Source organism: Falco punctatus, assembly GCF_963210335.1.
Source record: "Falco punctatus genome assembly, chromosome: 1".
Classification (NCBI taxonomy): Eukaryota; Metazoa; Chordata; class Aves; order Falconiformes; family Falconidae; genus Falco; species Falco punctatus.
The window spans coordinates 79,036,964-79,050,140 of NC_137580.1; the positions used below are offsets into that span (position 1 = coordinate 79,036,964).

The 13,177-nt window shown below is 40.7% G+C and overlaps 1 protein-coding gene across 4 annotated transcripts in view; it reads left to right on the forward strand.

The window, feature by feature from the left end:
- The window catches only part of GLRB (glycine receptor beta), a 51,153-nt gene extending 50,171 nt beyond the window's left edge, over positions 1 to 982 (forward strand). For all 4 annotated transcript variants that reach the window (XM_080385275.1, XM_080385278.1, XM_080385276.1 and 1 more), the window contains one exon: positions 504 to 982. In XM_080385275.1, coding sequence (XP_080241401.1) covers positions 504 to 800 — 297 coding nt within the window. In that variant the 3' untranslated portion in view covers positions 801 to 982. The remainder of the gene's footprint in view (positions 1 to 503) is intronic.
- The last annotated feature ends 12,195 nt before the right edge of the window (positions 983 to 13,177 follow it).

Sequence of the window (13,177 nt, forward strand, 5' to 3'; positions counted from 1 at the left end):
TGTGAGGTGGTCACCCTAGGGTGACATAAAGGGTCTTGAGCTGGCTACTATGTAGAACCAGAATCGGCTTTGTTGCAGCAAACGCTGAATTTTAGGGTTAATTCTGACTACAGCTTCCAGGCCTCAGAAAAATGTAAATATTGAATAGTATCTATCCTGCAGGTTCTGCACAGAACTGATTTCCAGAAATACTCTCTACAGAAATATTCTTTCCCCTTCTATCATCTTAAAATTGAGTCTAACTATAGCAGGTTGCACAGCATGAGGCACCCTGTGCATGAAAAATTACACAATTATGAATGTTTGGATTAGTTTATATGATTGACTGATCATCCTTAAGTACTTTATAATGCAGCCATTCAGCAAATTAGGCTGATGTGATGTATCCCTATCAACAAGTAATTTCCTATATGTTTGTTTGCGGTGTTCTCTAGCAGCTGCATTAAGTTTGTTAATGAAATATGGTGAGTAGATCATGATTCCCCTCACTCTTTATTTCATAGGTTGGTGAGACCAGATGCAAAAAAGTTTGCACTTCGAAATCTGATCTGAGATCCAATGATTTCAGCATCGTTGGAAGCTTGCCAAGGGATTTTGAATTATCGAATTATGACTGTTATGGGAAGCCCATTGAAGTCAACAATGGGCTCGGGAAATCTCAAGCCAAGAACAACAAGAAGCCTCCTCCTCCCAAGCCTGTCATTCCATCAGCAGCAAAGAGAATCGATCTTTATGCAAGAGCACTGTTCCCTTTTTGCTTCTTGTTCTTCAACGTCATATACTGGTCCATATATTTATGATAAACCTTTTATTTATTTTTTTCATATGTGTAAAATATATCCCATTTCATTACCCCTTCCCAGTCATGAAGGCCACTGTGTGAAATTATTTGCATTTGCAAAGCAGTATGTTGCATCTTGATGCCATGCGATTGTACTGAACATATGGCATCTGAAACGTGAATGAAAGCATGACACTGCAATGTCTGTGCTCCGACCAACATTGTATATAAATGTACAGCATACATCCTGCTTTAGGAATATATATGAAGGACAATGCATACTACATTATAAAGCTGAATAACGCTCCTCAGTTATTAGTAACATACAGAGATTTAAAGTGTTTCTGACGATGAAACTGATGTGCACGTTGAGTATTATTAAAATCAGTATTCTAGTATATGTAGTATTTAACAGCTTTTCTGCTGACTTCCAGAGGGGAAAAAAAAAAAAACCAAACATCTTGTTACTGTATAATTTTAGATGGCACTGTTGAAGAAAAAGCTAAGATGTAATTCACATTATTTAGACTTGGTAAGTGAAGGCAGCATTGAACAAGCTGATCTTGTCTATGTGAAAAAATAAAGATCAGAGAATTACTAATTTTGTAAAATCAGCTTATTTAGGAAAGAAACCCCAACAACTGTATCCATCAAGGAGGCACACTTAAGTGTGTGAGAATATGCTGACAATAAAATATTGGGCCAAATTTTGACTACTGTTTCCTTAGGCACAAACTAGATACAATAGGTCAAAACCAAACAGGCCACTTTCTAGACTAGAAGTATCAGGAGTTTTGGAGAAACATCACAAGGTGCAGTTCAGTATCAGGTTATGTTATACTTTTTTACATTTCTCTGTCCTCTGGCTTACCTTCTGTAGCATCTGGCAACCCTGCAGTACATGTCACATTTTTGTTGTGGTTGCATTGGATACATCTTACTTGATTTGTTTTGTTTATCCCCTTGAAAGCTTTCAGTTTAAACAAACCAGTTGTTGTCAAGATGAAATCCCATTTTCGTCAATAGTTACAATTTTTTTGTTTGTCTGTTGTAGCACGGATGACCAAAGCTAACCTAACACCTAGCCACCAGTAGAAATGAAGACATGTCCAAAGATCATAAAATATGACATGAGCCCTTGTGCCTCTGTGTTAATTCATGGCTGCCCTCACCAACTCGTTGATTTGGCTGCTACTTTTTGGAGAATAAGGTCCTATGTGTGGTCAGTCTCTTCCAATAGGAGGCTGCTCTCCATTTAGCAGAGGAAACCCTATGAGATGGAGACTACCTAAACGTGATCTCCTCAGGGCGCGTAGGGCAGGACCTGTGGCCTCCTGTGTGTGCCAGGCACGTCCCTTCGTAAGGGCAAGTCACAAGGTGAAACACAGGCAAAAGAAAGCTGCTTGTAGGTAGATATCGGAGTAGTGTGTGTTCCCTTGAGAGTGTGCCATAGAGAAACGTAACTTTTCTTGCCACTTGTAAAGCTGGGGCACCACAGTTACTTAAAATATGAAAATAAGACAGTTCTCATTAACTTGGCAATTTATTAAAGGAATTATAGTGGTTTATTGGCTCCTCCTATGCTAGGAGGGGCCTGAATTAAATGTGTGAAACCTTCCATAGTGCAAAAACCCACTTGGGCTAAATTTCTGGCTCACCCAGGATGTGTTGAGCCAATGCAGGCCACAGGGGCACTGCTGGATCACTTGGGTCTTGCCCACCATGTGAACATTGTCCACATAGGATGTGCAACCAGAAGGTCAAAAGTGGGAACCCAGGAACAGCGAAGCGTGCCAGCCTGGCTTCGCGGGGCAGCTGTGGATCTGCTGTGGCCAGGGTTTCTGCTGACCTCTGCCACCTTGCGATCAACAGCCTGGTTGCGATGAGTCGTGTTGGGTTGAAGAGATCTGCTCTTCAGAACATGGTCATGCGCTTGCCACCGTCTTTCTTGTGGAGACTGCAGGGAACCACTTTGCCAGGTGGCCACAGTTTGTCCTTTGGATTTTTTTCCGATCCAAGGAAGTGGAAGGGAAATCCCAAATATTACTGAGCCACACTGAACCGGGCAGGGAAAAAATTATGTCTTTAAGGTCTAGTTCAAAGTTTCAATATTTCTGTCTGTTGCAGGTATGTACAGAATTGTCAGAGACTCTAAGAAGCAATAAGGATAAGTCAAAGAGAGGAAGTTAGGGAGGGGTAATTTTTATATGTAGAGAGTGCTATATTTATAGATATTATTTATTCTCATACTTGTATTTTTTCTTACAGTACTGGAAGGCAAGAAAATAATTACCTTATGTTGGAAAATGTATGAATTTTGGAAGATAATTTTCTTGTTAGAACTCTTCTTAAATGATTTATCTGTAATTAATGTCTACATTCTATCTGTATAATCTCAATTATAGGTTTTATTGTTGAATTATTCTTTGTTCCTTCTTGCTTTCCTGCTTACTTGATGGCTTTTGTGTTTTATCATGAAACATTTAATCAATAATACACTGTAATTGCTTTCCAGCTCACAAAAAAAAGGAAGCAAAAGGAATGTGTATTGTTACAATAAAGGCTTTTCATTCATTACAGCACAAAAACTAAGGACAGAAGCAGTTTAACAGCAAATTTGAAACAAAATTTAAAATAAACCAATATGAGCTATAAAGTATTAATTTTCTTTTTACTTACACTACATACTTGCAGTATTTGTATTACCTTGGAATATATTAACTTGTCCTACTGAGCAGTAATAATTGATTTATTTTATTTTTCTTCTTTCCACTAAAGGTCATTGAGAGTTTTGCATACCATGTCACATTATGGTCCTCCAGCACCCTCTAGTTGTAAAATTCTGCCTGTTGACCGATTTGCAGAACGAGGTGCAAATATAAAGCTGTATAGGCAGTAAAGGACGTTACTCGATAGTGATAATAAGAAGGGGGAAAGTATTAATAAAAATTAAATGGGCATAAAATCAATGGACAGCTATAGAAACTTGGCATGCAGTATGAATTTAAAAATGTAGAAAGTAAGGCATTTGAGTAGTAGCAAAGGTGAGACTCATGAAGTACATACACATTAGTAGCTAGATTAACTAGTCATGATATTTGAGCAAACTGCATTACAGCAAAAATCTGTTTCTGAGGGAGACACCATCTGTGTTTCAGCTGACATTTACTTGAAGTTCTCCTGTTTACTGGAAGGAGAGTTACAAATTTTTGTTCTACCCTTAAAATAAACTTCAGTATTTTCTAGGCTCTTAAGCATGAAGGGGTAGTGTCCAAATCGTTCATTCCTTTCTTTCATACTGTCATTGCCCTTTAGGGATCTTACCATTTCAGGACTTTAGAACACATTCAAACACTGCCTCAGGAATTTCCAGGGAGGTGAATTAATTAATTTCTTAACTGCATCCACACATTTAAGCTGTGTGGTAAGTAGGGATGTAGCTTGAAAAGTCCATCAGCTGTTATGCATTAACTCCCTCTCAGGGTGTTGGAAATGTGCTGTGTAGAGCAATCCGCATCTTACCTCCTCACGCGAGTTCAACTCACGTCTGACACCCGGGTTTAGGAGCAGCTCTGTAGTGGGTTTTAGCACCTCCTTTTTTTTTCAGTCTTGTGTTAATTGTAGCTGAGATGGTGTCTGTGAACAGTCTGTCATGAGCGAGGAAGGCAGTTGATTTCTGTAAGCGCAGCGTACAGAAGATTGACCGCTTGGAAACATTGCCAAGCAGCTTTCAGTCTTCAAAGTCTTCAAATTCATTTGGACGTGGCAGCAGGAAATTTGTGGGTAGAGGGAGGGTCTCCCCAGTGCCCTACGACCCATCAAAAGAGCCAGTAGTAGCTCTGCCTTTTGGGGTAGTTTCAGTGAGCACGAGCGCAGGGGTCGATCCAGGTGTATAATCATTTGGAAGGAAATGCACTTCCAGGTAGGCTTTATTTGAAAATATTTCACTCTGAAGAGAGACGATAACTTATTTAAGCACTATGTTGTAGCTGTTGAGGCACTCTATTAAGAGACGTTATACTACAGTTGAGACCATTGGTCTCTTCTTTAATTAAAGCAGCTTACCGTTATGGTTATTGAATGACTCGTGCTGAGGATATTTATAGAATAGGTAGCAATAAATTATTTATTTCCAAGGGAGTGCAACCTGAATATATGCAATGTCAAGTGATTTTTCAGGCTATAGAGATAGCTTAGTGCTGAAATGAGTACAAATGCGGTGCGTAGCAGGTAAGGGAATGATAGGACGCTGTTACTTAGTGCTTTGGTATGCTAATTCCAGGATTAGAGAAGATAAAGTGGGAAGAAAAGGAAAGTCAGATACAGACAGATTGAATAATAGTTTTGTTTGTGCCTAAAATTTAATTTGTGTCTAACAGTTTAATTTCTCTGTATAGTAATAACGTAAGTTACCTTCTTTTTGTATGACCATAAAGAATTACTTTTAAAGAAAAGGAAAATTAAGCTCTGCGGTGCCAGAAATATACAGAAACCAGTTCTTTTCATACAAAGCTCTACCCTTGAAAAAACAAACAAAAACATACAGAAAACAAAATGCAGCTTTAAAGATATTAAATTCCCCCCATTCTGGGGTTGCCTATACCATTGTGTCAGACCAGGCCCGACCAGGCCAGGCTGCCGGCAGGGCTCCCTTGCATGTTGGCTTGCTGGGGGCAGTCACCCACCCCTGCCTGCCAGCACCTGCCCCTTCCCATCAGCGTGACGGTGCCAGCAGATAGTTAAAAGAAGGATTACACGGCTATTTTGAAATCTTTCTGAAAAACCCTTCGTTGCTATGAATATGTCTACACCACAGTCACTAAAATGTCTGCAGCTAATGCAGGTTTATCCAAATTAGCTTTAAGCTAGCTGACTTGGGGACGGCTGGCAATGTAGCCATGGCAACAGCGAGCTCCGGCTGGGAAGCCTACCTGCTGGCGTAGGAAATGGGAAAATATACTTTGGTGTTAACCCCCACAAAGCGGTACGCTGCCCTTCCTCTTACACTCGAACAGCTGGCGTGAAGTTGGCTCGTGTGGGCGTTTGTCAGCCAGTGCCTGCGAAATGGGGCTGTGCCCGCTGCACTGTGTGCTAGAACTGCATTACTGCTTCCCAATGGTGACGTGAAAGATGCCAAAGTTGGCCCAAGAAAGATGTGAAATATTTTCTCCATGGGTCTCGATGGCATCCAGCATTTCTGCCGTATTTAGTTGTGTGTACTGACCAGAGGTTCACTGGTAGTGCCAAAATGCAGCTAATTTTCCAGAACCGATGCACGTGTAAAGGAGTGAATTGGATTTGCCCATCTGAGCATGAACAAGGTCATAAGACTATCCCTTTTACACTTAAAAGAGCTATTCTGTTTAAATTCCCTAATAGTAGATATTAGATCGTGACCTTTTAAATGAATAATGAGACTAAAAAACCTAGTGAAACTAATGAGTCTTAAGACCATAAAAGCCTTTTTTAGCTTCCACGTTGTCTGTGGAGGTCTACCCTGGGTTTGAGGGGCAGCAAGTGCTTTCCCACACAGTTTCTTCACATGTCCGTGCCCGCTGGGGGTCGGGAGGGCAGCATCGGCTGACGCCCCCTGACAGGGAAGGTTTTTGGGGGGCCTTCAAGCCGGCGGGTCAGCTCTCCTTTGGAGCATCAAGGTCAGTCCGAAGCCTGCCTGGCACCGTTGGCTCTCGCAGAGAGACCCCAGGTACATTAAGCACATACCTTTTAGTACAAGAAAATTAACAGTCTTTCCCCTTACTGCCTGAAAGCATGATTCACAGTGACAGAAACCCACCGGCAAGGCGACGTGGGCGACCGAGTTTCTGTCCCACCAGGCAGTTGCTTAAGCAACATGAGGTACTTTGAAAGGAAGCAGGATGAGGACTGTGGACTGGGTAACTCTTTTCCGCCTGATGAGTTCTTCAGGCTGTGGCAATAGATCGTGTGGGGGTTTTCACACATATCTGTGTGTGTCTGTTTCTTTCTCTGAATATCCACAGTGGGAGAAGTTTCACTTGAAGAAAACTCAAGAGATTTTTTGGCCCAAGAAACCCTCCAGAGTATAGCAGATCAAGTCGTACCGTTGCCCCCTGCAAAAACCTTTCAACTCAGAAGAATCTTTCTCTAGCGCCACAAATAGCATGAAAAATCTCTGCTGAAACTGCAGCTGCTGCTGAGGAAAACCTGCGTGTAGGCAGTGCCTGTGCTTCCACCCGTGTTGGCTGTAGCACGTCGTGATCATCAACAGCACTGCTCAGCTTTCCCCTTCTGCGAAGCACCCTGCAATACGCTCTGGCTGTCCCACCGTTCATGTCCGTGCAGCCAGAGTAGAGGTTGTGCCTGGGACTGATGGAGCTCATGAAGGCAAGCCAGTGCTGGTGTTCAGGAAGAGATGAACAACAATATATGAGAAAACCTGGGACTCCCTTGTTTCTCAAATCTTAGCATCAACTATGTTACTCCATTTCAGTTATGTCCCTATAGCGCAAAATATTATATTATTTGGATAAGACCTCATTACGTGCATCATGTTTTGGAATTAAGTGTATTGAATCATTAATTTCTCGTCAAAAGCAGAATACAAAAAAAAAAAAGTAGTCCATGTGATGTTTTTTTAAATGTTGATTTCCTCTATTAACCTTAAAACTTGCATTTGACCCAGAGGCTACGGAAATACATTTCTCAGTGTTTAATAAGCCTTACATTGTCATAACAGATTTATCAGTGTCTCAAGACAGGCTCGTTCTTTCAGATTAATTTGTTTGTTTCTTTGACGCCCAAAGGCCAGCTCATTGGAAAACATTAATTTGAAGACTGGCTGTTTCAAAGGCACAACACTGACAGGAACAGCCTGTAAAGACTAATGGGTTTGGCCAATACCACTCCAGCATCGTTTCTGCTTTTGACAAAGCCTATCTTGCTACCTGCTCCTGCTTCTGACAAATCCTGTTTAGCCTCAGCCTACTGGAGGGTGTAAAATCTTCACAGGCTTTTGAAAATAGCTGTCTGATTGTGTCAGCTGCCGAGGCAGCTCTGCTTCCATTCCCCTTCTGGATGTGCTTCAGGCTATTACAGAAACAATCTTCTTTTTCCAAGCAAATACAAATGATATACAGCGTCCACCATAAGCTATAATCTACTTCGTGGAATTAAACTTTAGTCTTTATGTATTAATTCTTCATATTTTCAAGCTGGTTGTCTCCCAGAGGTGAAAACTTTGGAAATAAATAAATTTCTTAAATGAAAAACGAAATGTGCATGACAGCAGAGGAGGATTGCATTGGTCCTGCTTGTTTTCTCTGGACTTAAAGCCCTTTTCTTGCTGTGGTGCAAAGCCCAGAAGGCTTCAGAGGATGCGCTGCTGCTGAAGCCCTTGTGGGTGCCCGCAAGGCGTGGGCAGGGGGCTGACCCCCTCCCTGCACCGGCCCTGCCCTGGGAGCTGCACGCGATGCAAACCGGCCAAAGGGACACGCAGTGAGGTTTCCTGAGCCCTGTGCCCTTGCAGTGGTGTCTTCATCACATTCTCCACCTGATGAGTTTTCTTGCAGCAGAGAGGCACTTGATTTAGAAAAGCAATGACGATGACGCCATAGTAATATTCCCAGACACGGCAGTTTCATGGGAGTATTTTACGCCGCTGCTGTAGACTACTGAATATTGTGAATTTTAGCACGGGAGTTTTTAAACAGGAAATGCATATCCAAGTTGGCAGGACTTTATTATCTGTTACCCGTAAGTGTGGCTTTATTGCTTTATTTATCATATGCTTCCATATTGTTCCCATTTCAGGAACAGCATTTTAAATCGGGAATTTTTCTAAGCATATGAATTATTAAAGCATATTGTGGTTTACCCTATTTTTTTCCACAGGAATATAGGAAAGAGATAGTGTATTTCACATTACAGTGTTCTTGCAGCAAGTTTACTAATCTCTGTGAAAAAAAGTCTTGATGAAATTAAATAGGTGGAAAAAAATTTCATGGAGTGTGCAAATGAAACAGCCAGGAATAAATCCATTTATGCAAGACTCATGCTGAGAGTCTGATGAGCTTTGACAATTGGAATAAATTATTTTGGCTGAGAGGAGATTCCAGCCTTAAAAGGCAGGACAACACTGATTCTTTTGACAGTTTCACTTCTCAGCTGAGAAGGAAAATAGAACTTTGTAGAAAAGACCAGGTAGTCCTGTCCACCCCCACCCCACAGCTGCACCTGACCAGCATGCTGTCCTGTGGTGTGGTCTTTCTGCCAGTTCGTGCTGCAAGAATTCAATCGATGAAATTATCTTTTCTCCGCCCAAGCAGCCGCAGGGCTGCTGTGAGCTGAGTGGCACGTGACGGGACCGAAGGCATCGAGCACCGTACACGGCTGACGGTCCGTGGCTAAACACGATATCCAGTAACTACAGCGATCCAGGCGCCCCTTCCCAAGCCTCCCGTGCCAGTCTGGCAGGCGAGTCCCTCTGTTTCCTTCTGTTCCCCTACATCAAAGGGCAGACAATGACAAGGTGCCTTCTGTTGCACCGAGGGCCTGCTGTTCAGGTTGGGCATGGCTGGGACAAAAAATAATTGGTTGCTATATGTTGCACGCTGCCTTAAGGCACTACTGTAATGCACGCAAATAATAATAAAAATTATTTCACTCATTATTAATACTGTATTCAATAGTATATGGTAGTGCGATCTATATTTGCCTTCTCCCAGTCTTAACATTTCTGGAAGTAGTCTGGCTCTGATTTCAAGGGCCTGATATTCCCCCTCATTTACGTTGGCTTTACAATGTGCTTCTTTCTGATTTACTCTCAGAGGAGGATCAAACCCACTGCGTGTACACATACTTCCCTTTAATATTACTCCTTTCTGATCTCTCAAAAGGATTCTTAAAAAATAACCTCACAGTTCCTCAGATCCAAATTCCACAAAATAATCTGCAGAATAACAAAGGAAGAAGTTGTATCTTTTGAAACGGTACATTTATTGATCTATAATTTAATGTACATATGCATAAATATCCATATTTAATATGATGGCATTCTAATGACTAAGTCTTCATAAGAACAGCTTGTCAGGATTTAAAAACACTGTTTTCCCCTTCCATTATTTTTATTTTATTTGGCCGGTATTTTTCAAGTACATCCATATCATACAATGCATTTTTCCAGTTCCCTGTAAAATAAATCATCCCCTGCCATGGCACAGAGTGAGCTATGTGGGCTTTGGGGTATTAAATCCTATACTATAGTACGGACTAACTCCTTCGATTGCAAGTTGAGGAGAAGTGTTGTCACACGCAATGTAATGGATAAGTATTTTTTGTGATTACTTGGTAACCAGTATTTTACTAGACTGTTAGTACTAGTCATGCTATACAGTAACTAATGAAATAGATTAAGCCGTTTGCTAGTAAATAAATTAATAGAAGGGATAGTGAAATATATGGATATTTCCTGGGGTTTGTTAGCTAAATCCTTGAGCTGGGAAGCTTGCACTAGGTGGTACAGTCTCTCCTTTATGGGACGATAGCCCCCCAGCAGCGCAGATGTAACCACTTGGGCACTGGTTTATATACAGGAGTTAACAGTGAAGGCCAGGCACCTGTCTGACCCAGGTCTGCTTACTGCCTTCTCTGGGATGGAGTGGAAGCCCAGCACTGCCCTTCTCAGAAAGCAGGGGTTTCTCATGGTTGACATCCAAAACCACAAGACTGTGGAAGCCCATGAGGAGTGGTGTTTTCAATCCATTTAACTTCACTGTCACTTCATGGGATATTACTGTAATTGATTATCCAAACGTGCCACACAATCATTTGTCAATAACTCCAGATTGTCTGTTCATTTAATGAGGCACTGTATTGAGATTAGTTATAATTAATAAAATCATAAAATAATCAGATGAGGAATGGAGAAAATGCCACTCCACAGCATAGCATTTATACTACAGGCTCTTTTTTATGTGCAGTGCTGCAATGGCTGCAGAGAAGTCAAATTGCATTCTGCTATCTTGTTCAGCAGTAGCGCTCAGAGCGGTGGCGAGAGCTGTGATTTTCCCTAACTGCCTCAAATAACTGAATTCTTTTTGCTGTAAAGAAAATCTGAACTATTGCTGCTATTCTGGTATGAAAACATGAGTAAGAACCGGATGATTCTGGATACACATTTGAGGCGAGAAGTTTCTCATCTCTTTATATTTCCCCTGCTTTTTCTAAAGGAGGCCTTTTGTGTTTTGGGTAAGCTCATTTCATTGCCTTTAACATTTATTTCTCCAGCTGACCATTCTCTAAAACAAAGGTCTGATTTTGTTAGTACTACTAAAACGACAGGGACACCAGCAGAACAGAGGCAAATTCAGAGAGGGTTCGCCTCCAGAAAATGCATCTCAGTACTTATAGTTACTTCAGATTGCATCAGTGAAGACTTTTTATAGCTTTAGTCATAGGAAGTAAGTGCATTGGATCATATTAGCAGCTCTGTTTGATTTAACAGAAAGGCATAAACACTGTATTCACAGTAGCTACGGCTGGTACGGACAGGCTGGGTACAACCAGGAGTTGGAGAAGAGGAGGGATCCCTGTAGGAGTGCACCTCCTGTTGGCCCATGTATCCCCAAGCTGTGGCGTAAATCCTGACTCTGTCTGTAGGCTGCTTTCCTTTGTAGCTGGTTTAAAGTCAGGACGGTGATGCTTTGAAGTCCAAAATTAGGCGGCTGTTGTACTATCATCTTTGAGCTGCCCTTGAAGCACCGTCAGCTTGTCTTTCTTTTCCAGCCCCTGCTGCATTCCTAGCGCCAGGCACACTGACCTGTACTGAAAGGAAACCGTAAATTTAAAATTGTTCAGAACCCAGCTGCCTTGCACATCGTCTCTGTGCGTACACCTTATTACTGCAATGCAATTAGCAAGGAATAATATAGGCAAGTGTCAGGTTAAATGATGACTACATAGACTCTAATAATGGCTAGCAGTTAATCTGTATAACTTTCCATTGTAACACAAATGAAGTTTCAGTAAAGACAAGCAGCTTCATCTAGGTTGTCCTTGATGCCACAAATATTATAATCAGAAATTTTTATGCTATAAGCTCTGCTATTAAACCCTATATTTAAAGCAATTATGCAGTTAGAAGAACATTATTTTCTGTGCATTTACTATGATGTAGATGTATTTCTAGTCCAAAGTATGTAATTAGGCACCTCATAAGAATTGTTTATTTTTTCTTACATTTCTGGTTTGGTTTTTCTCCTTCTGTAAAAGCTTGTCATTAACACCACACTATCACAATTAAACTCTGGAAAGATGTGCCTATGCAGAGGTGAAAGTAAAAATATTTCTTATCTGTGCTGTGAACTAGTTCTGGGACTGAACCACCAAAGTGGTTTTTCAGAACTAAAAATAAACTTCTGTTGAGCACGACGCTGTACATTCCCGTGATAACTCGAGTGAGCTGTTTCTTGACAAGATGATTTTCTCAAGATAAAAACTATTGATACCAAGGAAGTAAACAGTGAACCCAAAAGATACTTCTGTTGCTGAAAGATCATAATGATAAGGATGAGAGAGCTGGTGTTTCAAATCACAACAGTCCTTTTAATCTTATATCTTACTTTTTATCTGATTTTTCAAAGAATAGTGTGAAACGCCTGAAGTGGGTAATTGAACAAAACAAAACAAAAACTTTGTATCTTTTGGATATTTCCTGAAGAAAGGAATTATTATCTTGTTTCATGCAATTCTATCTGTTCCTCCAACTTTATTTTTAAAGTTGCTAAGTGCTTCAGCTGCATATTATAACTTCTACAACAGCTTAATATGTCACTTATTCGTGTTGTAAAATACATTATTTTAACATTTCATCAAGTCTTTTTCTATGATTGATATTTTTTCTATTATTTTTGATTAAAAACATAACAGGGAACATTGGACTGATCAGTGTTTAATCTCTTATGCTGAAATTTCCCTTTATTTTCCTAGTGACAAAAGCCTTGACCAAATTATAAAACTATAAAAGCGATCTACAGTGCATAAAAATGCACTGTAATAACACAGCCATTTTTGAAACCAAACCTGTAACAAAAACATCTGTCTTGTAAAAAGAAAGGTTGGTTTGATTTTTTCTTTTTACTTCTAAAAATATATTTTTTTAAAAAAAGAATAAAATACGCAGCTTTACACAATTTGCTTATAAATGGTCTCCGTTACATGTGGACACATGAAACCAGGTTAGACTGCCAGGTCGGTGTGGAGCAGTTATGGCTGTGACCAGTGGTACTGGTATAAATGGAAACGGATGCCCAGGTACCTTCTGCCACTTCTGTAAGACCCTTACCGAAGCAGAAAAATGGAGGTTTCTGTTACTCCCTTGGTGACCATGGTGAATTTTGTTGTACTTTGCTGTGGGGGGAG